The sequence below is a fragment of the Micropterus dolomieu genome, linkage group LG01, assembly GCF_021292245.1.
Source record: "Micropterus dolomieu isolate WLL.071019.BEF.003 ecotype Adirondacks linkage group LG01, ASM2129224v1, whole genome shotgun sequence".
In the NCBI taxonomy this organism is placed as follows: Eukaryota; Metazoa; Chordata; class Actinopteri; order Centrarchiformes; family Centrarchidae; genus Micropterus; species Micropterus dolomieu.
Genome location: NC_060150.1, coordinates 15,854,779 through 15,873,583, shown reverse-complemented (window position 1 = coordinate 15,873,583; position 18,805 = coordinate 15,854,779). Strand labels below are relative to the sequence as shown.

The following is an 18,805-nucleotide window of genomic DNA, read 5'->3' as shown; positions in this document are numbered from 1 at the left end:
GGAGGATGCAAACTCTAATACAGCTGTATCCTAAAATGCTCCCCCTCCCTTTCTTTTTTATCACTTTTCAATCTTCTTCCTCACCCGTTCCTCCTCTGCCTCTCTCCATCCTTTCCTCTTCCATTACCCCTTCTTCTCTCGCCCTGTCTTTCCCGCCCTCCAGCGGATCTGCTCAGTCTACTGAGCCTGTTGGTTCCAGGACAAATTGTGTAACTTGTCCCTGCCGGATATACTTTCCTGTAGCAGCGCTCCTGGAGTGATTCAGCAGGCAGGCACAGCCAAGAGCCGGGCTGGTTTATTCCCCTTATGCAGCCCCCTAAACAGCACTTATCAAGCTCTCACAAATAACCAGAGGGCACACAAGTGCCATCGTTGAGTAAACCGTTGCTTCAACAACACCAGTTCACATTAGGTTACGCTTATTTCACAGTTCGCATTTTAGTGTGGAAAATAACTAGCATCTTGGCTGCCATAAAAGTTTTTTTTTTTTTTTTTTTTTTTTTTTACATAAATCAGTCAGCTAATGTTGAAGCTTTGTCGAGCCTAGCGCACCTGAGACATGCTAGCCTCTTCTTTAAAGTGAGGGATGGGAGATGTAAGTGCCTAAAAAAATGAGACACTGTTTTCCAAATTAATTATTAATATTAACAATTCACCTCCGCCTCCCTCAAGCTGTGGTTCAAGTAAATTGCCAACCTGTGACAAACACAATGTGCTTTGCAGGAACTCATTAAAACCTTAATCTTAAACTCAACAATATTACTCATTACGTTCACATGAACTCAAAAACAAATTCAATAAACACTCTTGAACTTCTCAAGGTAAGTAAAACATCTGGCGCATCATACGGCGCCCTTGAATGTGCCTTGAGGTGAACAAGGTCCGCACTCACCTCATCTAGACAGCGTTCATACTGTTCCCTCTGGCTCTCATTCTCCAAAGCCAAGGCGGAATTCTTCTCCTGCAAAGAACACACACATACAGTCAGCCACACTCAGTGTCAATGCAGCATGAACTTCGTTGTGACTTTGGTTACACTTGACACAATGACGATGGAGACAGAAGTAGCAATCAGGCTGAGCTGCAGCTAAGAGGAAACTTGCTTCACAAAGGTCACATGTCAACGCTGAACCAGGATGACCACTAAAACATTTACAAAGTACCACAGAGAAAAAGGTCAAGGGGATGAATGTTATGATGCTGAACTTTGGGGCGGCAGCCAGCCATTTGGAGTATGGACCTAATAAGAATATCTCCTACACTTGCCAAGCGATGAGGCGGCGCCCTATTGATCTCTGGGAGTTTCCCATTTGTCAGAGGCAGGCAGCATATTAGGAGCTGTCAGCCGGCCTTGCTTCTCTCACCCTCTGCCCTTTAGTAGAAATCCTTTTATGAAAACACTAGGAAACATAATTAAAACCCAAAACATTCCAATTATGCCACCTAGGAAGAAATACTGACTAATTAAAGCCTTGAAGCCTGGAACTTGGTTATGGGTGCAAATGTATTGAATTGAACATATTTAAAGAAAGCGTTTGTGCGTGTGTCATGTGGAATTTCTATTTTTAGGAGATATCTTTAACTAGAGAAATCCCTTGACATCTTATTTATCATTGTTTAGAATAAAAATCTGCCCATGACCATCTTCCTGTCAGGGATTGCATTAAAAAATCAAGATGGAATTTCTTTTTCTTACACAACAGCAACTAAAAGGCATCACCTTTTAATATGTGTTGAGTCAGTCAGCACTCCACCTACACAAGAGCTTTTTTATCTAACAGAAGTAGTGGCAAGAAGTGTTATCAGACTCTCCAGGCCAAAGTTACAAGATTCAACTTAAGTGGCATTTTGTTACCTCCACCCTGACATCAATTTTATTGCTGCTTTATTGTTCAGTGACACACAAGTCTTTAAATGCTGAAATGAGAATCCCAATGTCATTTGGACTTACAACTTGTTTACTGCAATGCATGCTGTAACATTTTATTTTATCATTGTTCTCCACATACAATGCGGAATGCTTTGATATCTCCAACACCAGGTAAGATAGTTAAGGAGAAAAGAATCTTTTGTTATTGTTGTAAACATGAAGAAAACATCCTTTCTTGGCAGTGAGACAGAAGATAAACAAAAATTGTATTATAAGGTATAAGTTTGTGTATGCAATTTTTTGAGACTTAGAGTAATTCCGGTCAACTAGGTTAGTCTGTCACTGAGAAATAGAAGGTGAAGAAGGTGAACAACAGATCACATCAGATGGTCAAGATATTAATTTTAAACCCGCCCACTCAAACCATGTAATCATATTCTGAAATCCTTCAGTATGGCACCCAACTCTTCACTAAATATCTGGTTCTTCAGCTGCTACAGGCTCCAATTTCTTCATAGGGAAGCAGCTACCTTCGTCTGTCTGCCGCTGGTGTTGGGCAGGTAGTGTACAGTGGGTTTATCAAAGCTTTTTTTTTTTTGCAGTCTGGAAACTAGGTTGATGACTGCGTGGAGGGGGCAGAAGACCAAAACAGTGATCTGAAAGAGGCTAAAAACGCTTCGTAGGGCTGAGGGTGGTGTTGATTCTCGGTGGGTTTGTCACTATGAGCGGCACATTTCACATTTGAACATAGTCATTCGATCCATTGTGAATATAAACAATATTGTTTAGTGCAATTTATTATATTTACTTCAAATGATGCCACTAGTGCCAACCAACCCATTTGCTGTTTCTATACAATATGGGTACTTTCAGGCAAGAGTTCACTTCCTGTTACTCGTTTACACTTTTCAATGTCATCTAAGCTGAAGATTTATCATGAAGCACCTTAGTAAATGATCTTCTGCGGACACGGTAATTTTAGCATTTATAATCTCATCACTTAACAAGTAAAATGACCAACGGGCATTTCTTCCACACTCTGTGTGTATTAATTTAAGCCCCAGTTTTAGACCACAGTGCGTGCCTGCCAAGTTAATGAACAGTATCAGTTGAGCGGGAGAAATAAGAGCCGGGCAGTGCTTACTTAGTGTCAGTGGAGTTTATGCACAACACGGGGCACTGATGTATTGCCTCTGCTTTGTTCTTGCTGCTTCAGCCGGCGGTGCATCCATCACCCGCGCAGCAGAATGGAATAAAATGGCATGATAACTTCTGATAAAGCAATTTAAAATGTAATGTTTAGTTAATGCGCTCCATCAGATGGATCACCAGGACAGGCTAACTATACTTCCTGCCAGACTCTAAAGATAACTTACAGCTGAGGAGCAACAGGCAATTACCTGCCGCTTTGCTGTAATTAGGGTCTATTTTCTGTCAGGGAGGTTTTAGTGTAATTTTGGCAAAAAAGACAGAACATCTTCCAAGGCTTCTTCCTCTCTTTACTTTTTCTTTCTTTATGTGCACTGAAAGACTAATAATTCTGAATTAATGCGGCTTTATTTCTAATACACTTTCTTGTTTCAGGTATTTTAATTCCTTGTCAGTGTGGGAAGCTGGTCAGCTTTAAGCTGGCATACTTTGCTTTATTACCAATCTGTCTTACAAAAAATGCACATGATTTGAGATGAGGAAACGACATCAAGAAGCCATGTGGAGCCACTTGGGAAAGAGTAGGTAATACTGGTGGCCTAATTTAATTAAGTCTAAGTGCTTTAATTGCTGAAGAGATTTGAAAGGATGTGTCCGGTGGCTTCAGTAAAAAAAACAAGAAAACAATCAGCATGGATCACTCTGGCTGCGCCCCCGCCTTGGCTGTTGCTTGGGGCTCATAGCGAAGTGCAGCTGAAATCCCCAGAGCGCAGAGGAAAACAAACTGAAGCTGGAGTACAGCCTGAGGCCCCCGCGGCGACTCTCTTAGGATGACTTTGCTCTCCAAACGAAGAAGACTGGAGAATGTGATGAGCTGTCATGCTTTCAGACACAACTGAGCAAGGACTCTGACAACTGGCAGACAGGCTGGCCACAAAGGATAGCCAGGAGTGGCTGCAAGTGTGGAAGCGAAGAAGAATTAAGAGGCAAGGAATGAAGAAGAACAAAGCAGAACAAAGGTAGGTAGAGAGAAAGGGAAACAAAAGGGGAAGTCAAAGGAGTAAAGATAGAGAGAAAAAAGAAAAGTGCGGTGGTGAAGAAGTTACCTCCAGGGCCTTGAGGCGCTCCAGAAGGGGCTTGGTTTTATCTTTGTCCTCTTCTGCTTGGCTGGCATCAGGATCGGCGTTCGGCGGCAGCCCGGTGTCTGGCTCCGTTTGAGTTGCCGGTGGGGAGCCATTCTCTTCAGGGCCATCGTGCCATTTCTGCACTTCCTCTGAGAGTTTTTCCTGACGCACAGACAATGAGACGAGGTTAGGAAGAGCGGGTGGTATGGGGGGTAGGAAAAAAGATGAAGAAAAGAAAGGAGAAATTTGGCAAGTAAAAGTCTGAGCAGATGGGAAGAAAGCGCTCAAAAGTGAGGGATGAAAAATGTTTCAGGGCAGGATGCAAAAACGGGTAAGAAGCCGTGAAAGACAAAAATCAGAGGGAAGGAGAAAGCAAGAGGGGGGAGAAGAAAGGGGAGAGGATCAGATGGGCAGACGGGACAACAGGGAAGCAGCTTCAACAACAGAGCTCCAAAACATTCCCTAATCCCTAATCATGTTTCAATTGTTTTCAAAAGAGTGGCAGTGACCTTGAGGGCTCTCATCTTGTGTGTATTATGGGGATCCTACTCTCTCCCTCTATGCCCTCACTGTGTATCTGTCTCTCTCTCTCTGCCTTTGACAATCTCCCTCAGTCTCTTTGCCAGCCCTCCCTCTTCTCTCCTGTCCTCTGTCTCTCTTTTTTTTTTGGTTTCCTGGCATCTGCGATAAATAACTACTGCTAATAATTAGCTACTAATTAGATACTGTCTGGCTAGCACCAAACAGCAGAAAGGAAAACACAATGAGCGCTCTGTCACACACAAGTGATTATTCATCATTTTCAAGGAATCTTTGGAGCCTCAAAGTATACACTTATTCACTGAGCATCTATTCACCATGCCAATATGTCGTGACAAAACAGCATAGCGTCTTCTAAGCTGTAACAATTGATACTTAATGGTTTCAAAGTACTTCTTAAAGCCGCTTCTAAAATGTGAGGATTTGTTGTTTTCCCTCCTTTATCAGTGTAAATTGAGTATCTTTGGGTTGTGACCTGGTGGTAGGAGAGAAAACAAGCAATTTCAAGATTTCATCTTGGGCTCTGGGAATCTATGATGGGCATTCTTCATTATTTTCTGCACTTTATAAACTAAACTAGCGGCTGTGACCACTCTTCACAGGTTGTTGTAGGTCTATTAGTAGATAGATGTTCAGCTAAAGAGTGATTGTTTTCCTCTAAAATTCTGACTGTTTAATTTGCTATATAGAGGTACAACTATGATGTTTTTCACAAGAAAAAAGCAGAGATTAAAGAAAGCTCTAATCTAGAGGATGTTAATTAGGGGCATTTTATTGCATGTTATAGTCTAAACTAGTTGTTCAAAACCTTTTCAACTGGCGCCCCTTAAATTAAAGCAGTATCCTTTTTGTCACAGCTCAAATGTTTTGATCTTGATCGGACCAGAAAAAGTTCCACCAAACCCCTCAGATTGTTTCACTTGAATGACTTAGCTGCCTGAAGAGAGAAAAGTTTTCTAGCATCTCAAGAAAAAAGGGATCTAAATTTGAGCAGCAGATATATAATTTTGGTTTTGGTTTGGATTAGATAAGTTTAGATTTGTTTTAAGGAAACTGGTCGAGAAACAACAAGCAATCTGGGAAATTTTGACAAGCATTCTTTGATATTTTAGGGCATTTCAGTCCAGCTCAGCTGGTCATCCCTTAAAATTAAGTGGTGTCCATCTATGAGTTTTACCAAAGAGTAATTTTCTCTTCTGAACCTGTCCGATTGTTTAATTTAAATAACTCTTAGAGGCCCGAAAAAACTAAATGTATCCAGTAATAAACAAGAAAGAGTCAAGACAAGAGTTTAAAAAAGGAAGGAAAAAGGAAAAGGAAAACAACATTTTTTCAATTTCCTGTCTAATCACCTTGCAAGCCCTCAGACCTATCTTACGACCCCGTCAAGGGATCCTGACCCTCAGGTTGGGAACCAGTGGATTAAATGGTTAATCAAAAAAACTTTAATTAAGCTTTAATTAAAAGTACAACTAAAATACAATATTTAACCAGCACAGTTGAACAAGCTCATTAGAAGTTGTCTGTTGTTGTTTTAGGCCTGTTTTTAGCAAGCCAAAATTATAATTCAGGTTAAAATCACAGTTAATGTGAATTACAGATGCACCTAGCTATTCATATATATGGGTGACATTACGGTGCCTACTTCCTAAATTCAGACATTTCTCATCCTCTTGAATGTCCATTAAATGTCAGATATAATACAAACCCATGATTTCTTCCAGCTGGATTGTGTTATTCACTTACAATTCCCCTCTAACAATATTGGGTATTATTGTACCTTATAGCATCAACAGAGTGGGAGTAAGCCTGACTTTGACATGTGCTGTGAATGAATCAATGGTCGCTTTTCTTCGAATGACACAGATGTATTCAGCTGTTAGAGGTTGATATATCACTGTGCACACATATTGCATTTTTCATTCCTTGCTGGGCTTTGACAGATAATTGTCAAACCTGAAGATACCGCTGGTTAATGTGCTGGTCAAAGTTGAGGTATGCAGCACTGATGGATGTCTTTTATACATCCAAATGCAGCAGAGAACAAGCTACTTCTCTCTCCTAACAGGAATTGGAAATAATGTCCTTCAGAGAACTTTGTTTTCAGCTTGATCCAATCTCCTCTAAACATATATTAGGTTTTCAATCTTTCTTGATTCCATCAGACAATTGTGTTCAAGGCAATTCTTTAAAGTCACGGTTTTAAATTTGCTTTTGTTTGCCAGGGCTAGCCTGTGAAGTCTGTGGTCTGCTTTGAGAGACTGCTCATCAGACGGCGTTGAAGGGCTCGGTAATAATCTCCACAGAGAGAGTCTGGAGTGGGAGAGGGGAGGGAACCTTGTCCCTCACGCTGCCCTTTCAAGTTATTGAGTTTGTCTGCTGAGTACACAGAACTCACTGCAGCAGGAGCACATCTCTGCGTAGGAATGGAGGGTGTTCAGTTATACAGCAACTGGGAATACCATAATAACCCTCCAAGTTTATACTCCTTGACAATGTCCATCCACTGCTAAACAAAGGAGCAAAGTACGTCTACATACAGCAATACAGTACTGTACATCAGCTTGGACAATCGTCTGTTTAAATAATCAAGTTTAATAGCTGAAAAAAATCTGAATTTTTTGACTACTATGTTTTTCCATAAAGAGATCAACACTGCATTGTGCACATGTGGAAGAGGACAGAAGGTCTACAGCAATGCTAGCTGCTCTGTGAGGCTGTACGTAGGCACAGTACTGCTTTGAGCTAAACGCTAACGTCAGCCTACTAAAATCAGTTAACATGCTGATACCAAACAGTGGTAATGTTTACCATGATCATTATCTTAGTTTAGCATGCTAACATTTGCTAATTATCACTAAACCCCAAGTACAGCTGAGGCTGATGGGAATGTCATCTGCTGGAATTTGGTCATAAAGCAATATTGCCATCCGTAGAGCCATACAAATTAGCTAAGTGAAGGTTAAAGAGCACTTAAAGTTAGGGTTTCAGCAACTTAACAATTTGTATAAAGTTTAAATTTGAATCCATTTCAACTTAACTTTTATTTCAATTATTAGATTATAATAGATGAAACAACTCTCTTATAGTATGAACAAAAGCTGAACTAGTGCTGAAATGGTTAGTCAATTAATCAATCAGTCATTCTATCAGCTGTAATTGGTTGGGACTGAACCCAGGTGAAAATGTTAACTGTACACATCCACCATCACCTCAAATTCCACTTTCACCCCTGTCGTGCTGTTTCTCCTCAACATAATTTTGTTTGTGGAAGGGAACCGAGGAAAGGATTACTGTGTGCACAGATAACGTTATTTGCATTTTGACACAGTGTATTCATTGCATATATTTCATAAGACCGGGCTGTCTAGTCATAGTTTCATTTTATATCAACGCCTTTGCACCTCAGGACAATTTACAGCATATCAGTCTATTATCATAGCCGCTAATCCATGTTTCACAGTGCTCTCGTACTCACTGTAAAGGAAGCAGTAAAGCAGCTGACATTTAACGTTATAGTGCTCGTATTTTTTTTCTGGCCACTTTTATTTGCACTCATCATTCAAATTTTTTTTTTCTGCATCTATTTCTGTCTTTTATTCACGATGATGAACGCATGTAGTGATTTATAAAGGCGCTCTTTTTACTGCATACTTTCTGAATTTGTGATGCACTTTTCTTCTGTTCCCTGGAGGCATTTTTGCTCTTGTTATAGCTGCCGGGCATTAGACATTAACAAAGACATTTATGTAAGGTCTATATGGACACTAAAGTTAGCATATGCTAACATATCTGTGTGTAGCGGTAAAGAAACATAGATACTGAATAAATACACAGAGATGAATTTTCACAAAGTCTAAAGGACAAAAAGAACTTTTTTTTTCTCTCCATAGTTATGGCTCTGAATAACATCATGCAGATGATAAACAGACTGAGGCAACAGCATTTCAGCGCTAGAACATTGTGTAAACATGTTGAGCTCCAAATTGTGAAGTGCGACCCCAAAAGTGACCCTGTGCTTCAGAAAAAGGTAGTATTACTTATTCTTTCTGCCTCTCTGCTCAATCCCAGCAGCTATTTCTATTATGTAACAGGGTCTGCAATGCGCGCTTTCACGTTGGCTCAGTCTAGCTTTATTCAGCGGCTGAAGTATAAGATGAGTAGGTACCTATAGCTACAAAATGATTACTGGCATATCAGTAAGTAAAAAGAGAACATGACCTTGTATTATTAGTGAACTTAGTGAAAAACTTTTGACCTATTGACCAACATTTAGGTAGCCTTTTCCCATAAGATCTACCTCTCTCTAGACATTCACTGTCATTTTAGTCTCATTGAATGACCACGGGAAGAGTGGGCCAGTTTACCTTGTAGGCCTTCATGATGTCCACCGTGTCCACAGCAGTCTGCTCCAGGACACCCTGATTCTGCAGCAGTGACCGCACTGTCTCTTCCATCCTGCACACAGAACACACAGAATCGTGTTAAGTTTCGCGTCATGTTAAGTTAAACATGAAAAGGTGAAGTCAAGGAAAACATACAACATGTGTGTTTGGTGGCAAACACTCAACGCTAAAGTTTGAATTTTTTTAGGAGACATTCTTTACTCTTTGGCTATGTTACTAATACTAACTAAAGATAAGTAGAAGTCAATGGCATACAGGCACTTTATCAGTTTTACCATCCTCTTCCTCCTCATCCTACTTGGTGTGTATGTTCTAGACGGCTTTGAACACGCAAAATTAGCCTGCACTGTGTTTGAAACCCTCAATTCTTCTTCTAATGGTCTCACAAGAACCTCCCCTGACTTTAAGAAAGTACTTATAAACCTAAACCTGACCAAACCTTAATCACAGTGTTGCCACATCATAAAACAGATATATATTCAGTCATTTGTAACTCAACAAGAATTTAATTAATTTAATTTGGAGGACATGTTGGTTGTAACACCTCAGATAATAAAAGAAAAAGCTGTGCATTATCCAGAATAACAGGACATTGTTTCTTGAAAGACATTCCTGTTAATCCAGCAGCAGGTTTAGGCAGCCAGAGCCCCTCAGGCATGTTGCTCCAAGGTGTACTAACCCTGAAGGCAAGATCCAAACGTGCCTTGTTTTCAATCTTGGCCGTTGAACACCAACTATGAACCTGCCCCAGGACCTCAAGGTTAAACATGTGAAGCCAGAGCCATCAGCTGCTTCAGAGTGATGAGTAGACCCAAAGGCATCACTGCAAACATCTAAAATGGGATCTATTTTCAAGCTGGTTTTTACAATTTTATGTGAAATGGATCATTGCATCCTTCAATTGTGATGTTTTACACTTTCCATCAGCAGGCACACACAAACACACAGTCAAAATGAAAAAAGAATGGGACTCAGTGCCATAGACACAAGATAGATGAGTGGTATTTTTTTTGGACTAAATCCCAACTTCTGCTCAGTTCACTATGCGGGCCACACTTTGTTCAAATGACTAGATTGAGTACAAATTGTGCAAACATAGTACTTACTGACTTATTGTGTGTGATTTTGTAGGCGTGTGTTTGTGCGTGGCGGAATGTGTGTCTGATGATGGCTTGAATTAAGTGCAATCACAGCAGCAAACAGCGAGCGGGTGACCTTGACCTCCAAGGCATGGTCCCCTCAAAGCAATCTGCACTTCTATTTTGTGCTGCTAACACTGCAAGCTGCATGCAAAACAGGTGTCAAAGAGCGCATGTGAAAATGCCTTTGCCTATTTCCATCTGAATAAGAGCCACATGCCATCTTTATCCCTCGAGCTGTAGGGTGAACTTCGACCCGACATGTATTCACTTTCTGATTCTGTATTATTAAAAAAATAAATAAATAAAATAAAATAAGACTACCACAAGACCAGATAAGCTACACAAGATGATCTTGGACCCAGCTGGGATCACGTAAACGGAAATGATCAGATAAAACGACATTCAGGAGCACTGCTGCATGGGGAGTGACAGCCAGGCATTGTTAGAAAGGAGCATCTTGACAAAAGAAGGGCTTCAACATTGTCAGGTGGGAATCATCTGATTTTCATGACACTGCCGTCTTCTTCTTCTTTGATTCATAGTGAAGTTAAGCAAGACCAGAAAGACTCACATGGCAAAGTTGAAATGCAAATTATTTGAGTGGGATTCACCCAGTCTGACTATCACCTCCTTTTCTCTCCACTCCCAAACCCGTGACTTATGTGCTCATCAGTGAGATGGCCTTATCCTACTCATGCTAAGGCAATGCCAAAGTGTATGAATCACAGAGAAAGACAGTTTAACCAACTTCTGCAAGTCGTTTACACATATACACAAAGTTATCATGGTAAATGTGTAAATATTTGTACAAAAAAACAATAGTCATAAACTGCATGTTTGGACTAACAGGAACGTTTTTACACACTAAAATAAAAGAAATCATCATCACAATTTCTTTAATGAACAGCTATCGGTGAGACATTTTTTGCTGAGCGTTAGATGAGAAAATCAATACTACTCTTTCATCTGTCTGTTAAATATGGAGCTGTGGCCAGCAACCGGTTAGCATAGCTTAGCATAAAGACAGGAGGAAACAACTAGCTTGACTTTGTCCAAAGGTAACAAAATCTGCCTACCAGCACCTCCAAAACTCACTTATTAGGAATCCGTAAAGTAAAACGCACCAACTGAAAGCCAAAGCCAAATACAAATACAAATACAAAATACAAAATACAAAATGTGTTTTAATTATTTATAGTTATTTTAGGAATTTTCATTGTGCATGAAGAAGGGAGGAAATTGGGGCAATGTTATTTACAATAAACAATATAATACATTATTAGTGGTACCAGTAATACTAAAAGTGTTGCTGGAATTTTCAATTTCAACAATATGTATGCTGTCGTATGCTGAATTACAACACATTGCTCAGTGTCTAAATTATAGGGAATAAACTATATCATACCAATTGTTAGATATTAATTTTCTGGATGTTCTCCACTGATCGTCCCTAGCTGTTGTATGACATGACATGAAGTGGGTGAGAATAAGTGCAGGCAAGCAGGGCAGGGGAGAATGGTGCAAGCCACACCATCTGTCCAGGCTGAGCCATAAAGCCGGCTGTAATCAGGCCGCTAGCTGCTGACTGAACAGTCAAAGAGGCAGGCAGGCAGGGCTGGTGGCAGATTGCTCCAGTTTCCTGCTTTAAATGCTGGCTTTAATCAGCACAACCTATAGAGCAACGAGGACGTGACAGAGACAGCTTTGGAGTACTGAGACACCGACACGGGGTCAAGGACTGGCCAAAAGGCATGATCAGCATGGCAAGCAGGGGTTGTTCTTGGGCTAAGGGGATTTGGATAGGTGACCACCTACAGATATAGCCACAGTGTGTGCCTTTTGTGCATTATCATTACATTTGGGTCACAGAGCTGGGCATCTATTTGGCGATCTGTTAAAAACTCAGAAGATCCTTTAAAGACTTCTGTCTTGTCTTTTTACCCATTTCACTGCTATACTTTGTTTCTCTCTCTATTAAAATGACTTGGGTTTTTTTGCCCTCCAGTGAACTTTTTTGTTGATTTGGCCAACTAAAAGTCAGAAACAAGCTGCCAGCAGGGCAAATCTGTAAAGGTGGGAGTTTTAAAATTAAACCTGAACTGAGAAATAGTGGAAATATCATTAGGCAAGCCAACAGATGGTGTCAAAATTATTCTAATGCAGCATGTGCCAAACGAGCCAGGAGAGCAGTGAATTTAAAATGAAATGGACGATATCAGCATTTGCTTTTGTAGCTGATGTGGCCATAAATACACAGCCATACGTTTCCAGGATAACTTCCAGACAAACGCATGCTCGCTGTGACTGGCAAGACCTCACTGACCTTCGCAGTACAGAGTGGCAGGATGGTAAGAAACACTTTGAAGCCTTGGCCTGTCTGCTTCCCCATGTTGTGGCTGGAGGAGGAGGAGGGAAGGGTCTGGATGCGATGCTTCATCTGAGGCTGTTTTGAAGGGTCTGTGGCATTCCTGCACACCTAAAAGAGACCCTTTGTGTTGCTAAACAGACCCAGGGAGCACTGGAGCTGCCTCACTTTCCATACCACTTCCATTTCAAAGTTTCCTGTCACAAAAGGCGCAGATGTGTGGTGTCTCACTGGAAAGGTTTTAGTGCCTTTGATGGCAGGGACAGAACACTGAAAGACTTTGAAGTTTAGAGGTGGTTCTGAGGGACAAATATGTTTCTAGCTCTGTAGTGAAGTATGCTGTTATGTCTTGAATGCAGGATTCTGCCCCAACTACTAGTTATCACCTCATTTCCTTTGGCAAGTCATGCAGCGCTACAACATAAATAAGAATAAATGAAAATAAATAAGACAATTACCCCCCAGTAATCACTATCGATGTGATTACAAATACCAACAAACCGCTTATAAAGCTATTTAACAACATTTCTTTTCAATCAAAGCACTAATAATCCTTAGAAAGTACGTGGGAAAGAGCTAATTATGAAGTAATGTGGTTCCAAAAGCACAAAAAAGTAAATTTCAATAATCAAATGTACGTTTCTAAAATAGTAATTCTGGCTAAGAACAGAATAGAACAAGCGTCCAACAAAACATCCCATAAAATAAACAGTGTAATTTCTCATTACCGCAAATTCAGCCACCTAAAACCTATTTACATGTGAGAGAGAGTCTGCTAACTGCTTATGATGGATGGAACATAACTTTCAGATGACAGAGCATTACTTTATATCAAAAATGTCTTCCTGCTCACTGTGATAGTGAGATTCATCTCATAGTGCTTGCCAAAGACCTATTGAAAACATCATTCAAGGAAGGAGAGAGGGAAGGACGGATGAATGTGTGTGTGTGTGTGTGTGTGTGTGTGTTTTAAAGGGGCGAATGTGAAGGCAAAAGCAAATTCTGACTTTCCTGACCCACGCATTGCACAAGCTGAATTTCAAACGCCACGTTCGCCAGCAGTGCAGGAAATACAATTAAGCATCCAATCAATTTTCAGCCCGAGGTCTGACGATCTTCATGCCAACACACCCCTCTCCTTCTTGACAAAACACACGGAATACACATAAGATCACAGGCTGCCTGGAGCTTTGATGTGATGGCACGGAGGTGAACAAAGTGACGCATCATCAGAACACATAGGGGCAATTAGAGGTGAAATGCTGTGTGTCGTCTCACACTGACTGGTTGACAAAGCTGCGGTTAACATGAGAAACTTCCTCTGTCTTCTTCTTTAACGTTTCACTATAAAAAGTTGCACTGACATCAAGACTTCAATCGAAGGAGCGTTTAATTCAAACATCTTTCTGTTCATTGAGACGGCAGTGGCTTTTCACAGCTCTAGCCTTCAATGACACATTCCCTCAGACATAAAAATGATCAAAGGACTCCAAACCTCTCTCAAAAGCTGACAGTGTTAGCTCAAAACTTACCCCATCTTGACTTTTTCTCCACCTTTACCACCGCCATTTTTTCGGAAAAACGCTAAAAACACTGTGCAGACATCCCTGAGCTCCATATGTAAAGACATCCGAATGCACGCCCAGCGCTCTGCTCTCACAGCGCTATAAAGTGACCCAGACGCTATTGCTGAAATGTGGGTCTCTAAGCTAAAATAGGCCATGCAGTCATCATATAAGCCTGAGTGCTTTTCGCTCAATCGACAGACAGCATGGTTAGTCCCGTGGCCGGGTTACCGACTCAGCCTGATAGCAGATCTCCTGTTCTCATTTTCTACTTGCCATGTCTCCAGTGTGTCATTATCCGACACTGGCCCTGTGCAAAGACAGTGATCTGGCAGGCAAAGACTTTCCCATATGTCCCATGTTAAGCCCTCTCCAAAGGAGAAGGGCCCCTGCTGAGAGGCAAGCAGGCCGGTTGTCTCGGATCAGACGGGAATAAGGGATGGACTTGCAGGGATGAAGCACAACTAAGGACAGGGATCCCCCTGTTTTGTCAGCTAGTGTGTGTGTGTGTGTGTGTGTGTACGAGCGTTCATGTAGTCACTGTGGGTCTTCATTGGTGATTAAGAGGCTTTGGCTTCATTAAAATCAACACTTTCCGTGCAAGAAAAGCTAACACAGAGGCTGCATGCCAGGACACTCGCTGCATGATCAGAGATCTCTGCGTGCCATCTCATATTTCTAGCTCGTTGTTCTAACGATCTTCTCTCCAAATGTGCCACTTTTCATTAACACAGTTTTACGATGCTCATTTGTTTATTTTTATAATCGCTCTCACGTCAATGGCCGCCTGCATCTTTGCATGTTTCACAGCCCGGACCAAGCTGTAGTTGCTGATCCCCCCTGCCATGGTAGGATATTCGGGCTGCCAGCATTCCTTGGCAGCAGATTATTAGCCACACTGTGTCTACATCCTGAATAAAAAAAAATCAAATCCTGGCCTTTTGTACACACTCTTTGCCTAGTTGGTTTTACTTTATGATAGAAAACTTGGAAACAACACTTGATACTCAAGATAACATCATAAAACTCCATGGTGACGTGTTTAAGCCTTCAACCACAGAAAATGCAGAGCATAATGGGAAGCTTTACAGTTATTAAGATCAGAGTCAAAGAATTGTCTACGTGAAGACACAAACCTCTTAACATTCCACCTTACCAAAAGAGAAGCTCTAAAATGCCAAATGCCACCAGAGATCTGTGGAGATGCTTTTCTCTGTCTGGTCTCTGGTCACACTCTCACTTTATCAGCGCTGTCAGAGGTTCAGGTTGACCGAGACCCTCTAATCAGATTTGACCAGTGAATGATTGGAAAATCCTAAAGCTGCTGAAATGATAGGGAGAACAATCACCTGGTTGTGTAGCTGAATCAAGGCCATCGGGGGCCTTCGCGTGACCGTTGCATCGAAAGGCTACAATCGCCTTATGTGACCTCACTGAGCCCCAGCAAAACTGTCCATTTTGGCACAAAAATATTTCATTCTTCTTCTCAGACTCCTTTCCAGCAAATCACTTATGTACGCCCACCGGGTGATTGCCTAGCTTAACTCAATGCTAAGCCCCAGTTATCCTCTTAGAGCTGTTTTGCAGAAAACATGCAAGGAGACCCTTTCATTTAAGTCCAGAAGTGACCTAAATGAAGGAGAGCACACTCCCGGGAACCAAACTAGACGCCTTAGGTGAAAGATTTGGTCCAGTTTAGAGCCTTGAGGACAGTTCAGAGCAAAAGTCATGCACATCAGTCATGCATGTTACAACGGGGTAGCATTACAAGGTCCTCGACCTCATGACCGCTGACTCTCGTCAGCAACCTTTCACCTTATCAACAAGACACACATGCCACAGAAAGAGATCAAGAGGCCGAAGCATTTAGTATGCCCTGACAGTCCTATTTCACTCCAATATTTGTTGACCAACTGCTGTGAAAAAGGGTCTTTTTTTTTTATTAGCCTCCACCCCAAAGGATACCAATGTAACATCAGCAAGCTTTATCAAAATAAACTTCTAACTGATTCAATGATTGGTTTATTGACCGCTTTTATCTTAAATATAATTTAATATGTACTTGCAAATATATGAAATTCATATATTCAAAAACAGGAAAACTATCTCCAACAAGTTTTGAAAATAAAACACTGCTTCCCAGGATTACCGCATGGATTTTACAAGAAGTGCAGTGCAATACCGGGTGCAACTGAGGACTAGTCTTTAAAGAGCGTAAATTAAAAGGGACATATGGAGGGAACCAGATTTAGGTTCTTCCTCTTTCATCCCTCCGGCAGTCCCACTACATTTGTAAGGATTTAGAGTGCAAATTCATGATGGCCGTCCCACATGTTCACCTCTGGCCAAAGGAAGCAGTTAGCAATGAGGAAGCCATTGGTCCTCAAGAGCATCTTGCTGGAGCCTTTGCTTATATCTCCCCAATGGGTTACAGGCATGTTTGCTCCACATGTGAGACAGAGATACAGACTGAGGAAGACATCCCAGTGGGAAACCTTAGTCATGATGACAGCATGGAGTCCATTACTTTCACCAGGAGCCTCAGTGGCTCTCAAGCAGGGCCATTTGGGAAGTGGGAAGATGGAGCAGGTGGTGGGTCAAGATGGAGAGTCCATCCATCCATCGTCAATTGCTTATCCTGCGTACAGGTTCGCGGGGAAGATGGAGAGTAGTACAGATAAAACCTAATGTCGAGTTTTTATAATCTATTCATCTTTGAAGTAATTTTTAAACACAAGTTCCAAAAATATGAACACTTCCAAAAGTGGATATCTGTGGGTTTTCTTAGTCCTCCTACCTAATGAGGTAGGTGTATTACTTGTACAGAGAGAGATATTAAAGGGATAACTACCTCAGCATAACTTGTACAGTAAAATCTGATAACTGGATTTATGATGATGGTTGTCAAATTTCTGTTGTTTCATAGTAAATATCACATTGCCCAACCCTACTGGTAGGTCACACTGGATGTCAGTCAATTTTTCACCAACTGACACCAAAACTGACACCAAACTTGACATGCCAACCATTCCTTCTTCAATTTCTTACTTCTAGTGGTATTTGGCAGATAGTTTGGGCTTTATGTGCACAGGTTATGAGGTAGCTTTCTCTGAGATTTCTGCCTCCACCCCATTACAATAGAGGTCAAAGGGATTTAGCTTGTGGTGGTCAAAGCATAGAAAAACAGCATTCTAGAAAAAATCCACTGAAGAATCCCCTGTAAATGTTTTTTATAGGGACATTTTCTTTTTCAGAAAATAGTTCCAATTGTTAGGCTTGAGGCACTTTCTGTTAAAATGTCCTGTTTATTGCTTGTATGACACAAAGATAAATAATTAGCATATACAACATGATTTTATAGAGCATAATAGCAGCCACTGTGTGTATGTATCGACCAGATCAGCTGCCAGACCACCAAATCTATACTGCAACCATGAGGTCAGTCTGAATTACATGCTATTTGGCTTTAGGCTAAAATCTGTGAGCACCACCATTCACAAACCTGAGAGAACACGCAAGCTATCATGATGTGAGCATGGATGCCCTACTTCTGTAAAAAGCTTGTAATCTGACCTCTTTCAGCATGCCTATAAACATCATAACCAGCATGTTTAATCCAAGGCGGAAGCTTGCGGGGCGGGAGTGTGTGTATACAAGTGTTTGCGATTGTCTGACATAGTTACAAGCCAGTAACAGGTCACACTTTGACACACAAACCCAATGCGGAGCTTAGTGAGTGGACAGAATGGGTTCTCTTTTTTATTTAAAGGGAGATTGATACTAAAGCTCTTTTATGGGCTGGTAATTTAGTACAAGTGATAGAGTAGAATAACCCAAATGAAGTTCAATCAGGCATAATTCCCTGTTCAAATTTGGAAGTTAAAGAGAGGGTCTGAAATGGACCAATAAATCCTCTAAATATGAGGTGCTCCCAAAATAGTCCAGACACCTATTATCTATTTAACAGACCTCATCCCCATTGGGCAAGAGCAAGGAAGTAACTTCAAAAGACTGACCCACATCCAGCACCCCCCTTCCCATCCTGTTAATGACCCCAGATGTGTTGTCTTGAACAGGGCCCTGATTCATTTGGCTAAATCCTTCAGCTGCCAAGGCATGCCGGGGGGCCATTTCAAATGCGCCAAATTAAAATACTTGGTCCAGGCGTGGCTGGATGCTTGGATGATTGGAAGAGAGGGCATTGATCTGCAAACAGAGTGCAATCACTCAGCTCCCTCTCTGAGTGTATTAGTCTTTGCCGGTCCAGCTGTGGAGTCCAGAGTATTGCAGTGGTAATGAGAGTAGCACATGAATGCATACAGTGCACACACAAACGCGGTTCTGAAACTTTACTCTGCGGACTGTAGGGGGATCTCAACCCAAGCGTGACTGTCCAAACAACACGTCCAGACTTGAAAAACGCTGCCATTCTTGCCTGTTTACATCATTGGCCTCCACCACACACACACACACACACACACATACACACGTTCTATTGCACACATGTTCTCACACACTGAGTAATGTGCCGAAATAATATGCTGCTGAGCTATAAATCTGCAGGCACCAGTCATCGTCTGCTGTTGTTGTTAGTCTAGCCGTAAGTCTCCCATATCCTGCCATGAAGAGGGCCCTTCAAGACGG

At 41.4% G+C, this 18,805-nt stretch overlaps 1 protein-coding gene across 8 annotated transcripts in view; it reads right to left on the bottom strand.

Annotated features, from left to right (window-relative positions):
• The window catches only part of LOC123977211 (nck-associated protein 5-like), a 167,797-nt gene that overhangs the window by 33,447 nt on the left and 115,545 nt on the right, over positions 1 to 18,805 (bottom strand). For 7 of the 8 annotated variants that reach the window (XM_046059804.1, XM_046059818.1, XM_046059811.1 and 4 more), the window contains 3 exons: positions 9,051 to 9,141; positions 4,126 to 4,305; positions 893 to 961 (listed from right to left, as the gene is read on the bottom strand). In XM_046059804.1, the coding sequence (XP_045915760.1) occupies positions 893 to 961; positions 4,126 to 4,305; positions 9,051 to 9,141 (340 nt within the window). Of the gene's footprint in view, positions 1 to 892; positions 962 to 4,125; positions 4,306 to 9,050; positions 9,142 to 12,554; positions 13,075 to 18,805 lie in introns of those variants that run through there. The other variant, XM_046059829.1, reaches the window with a different exon arrangement.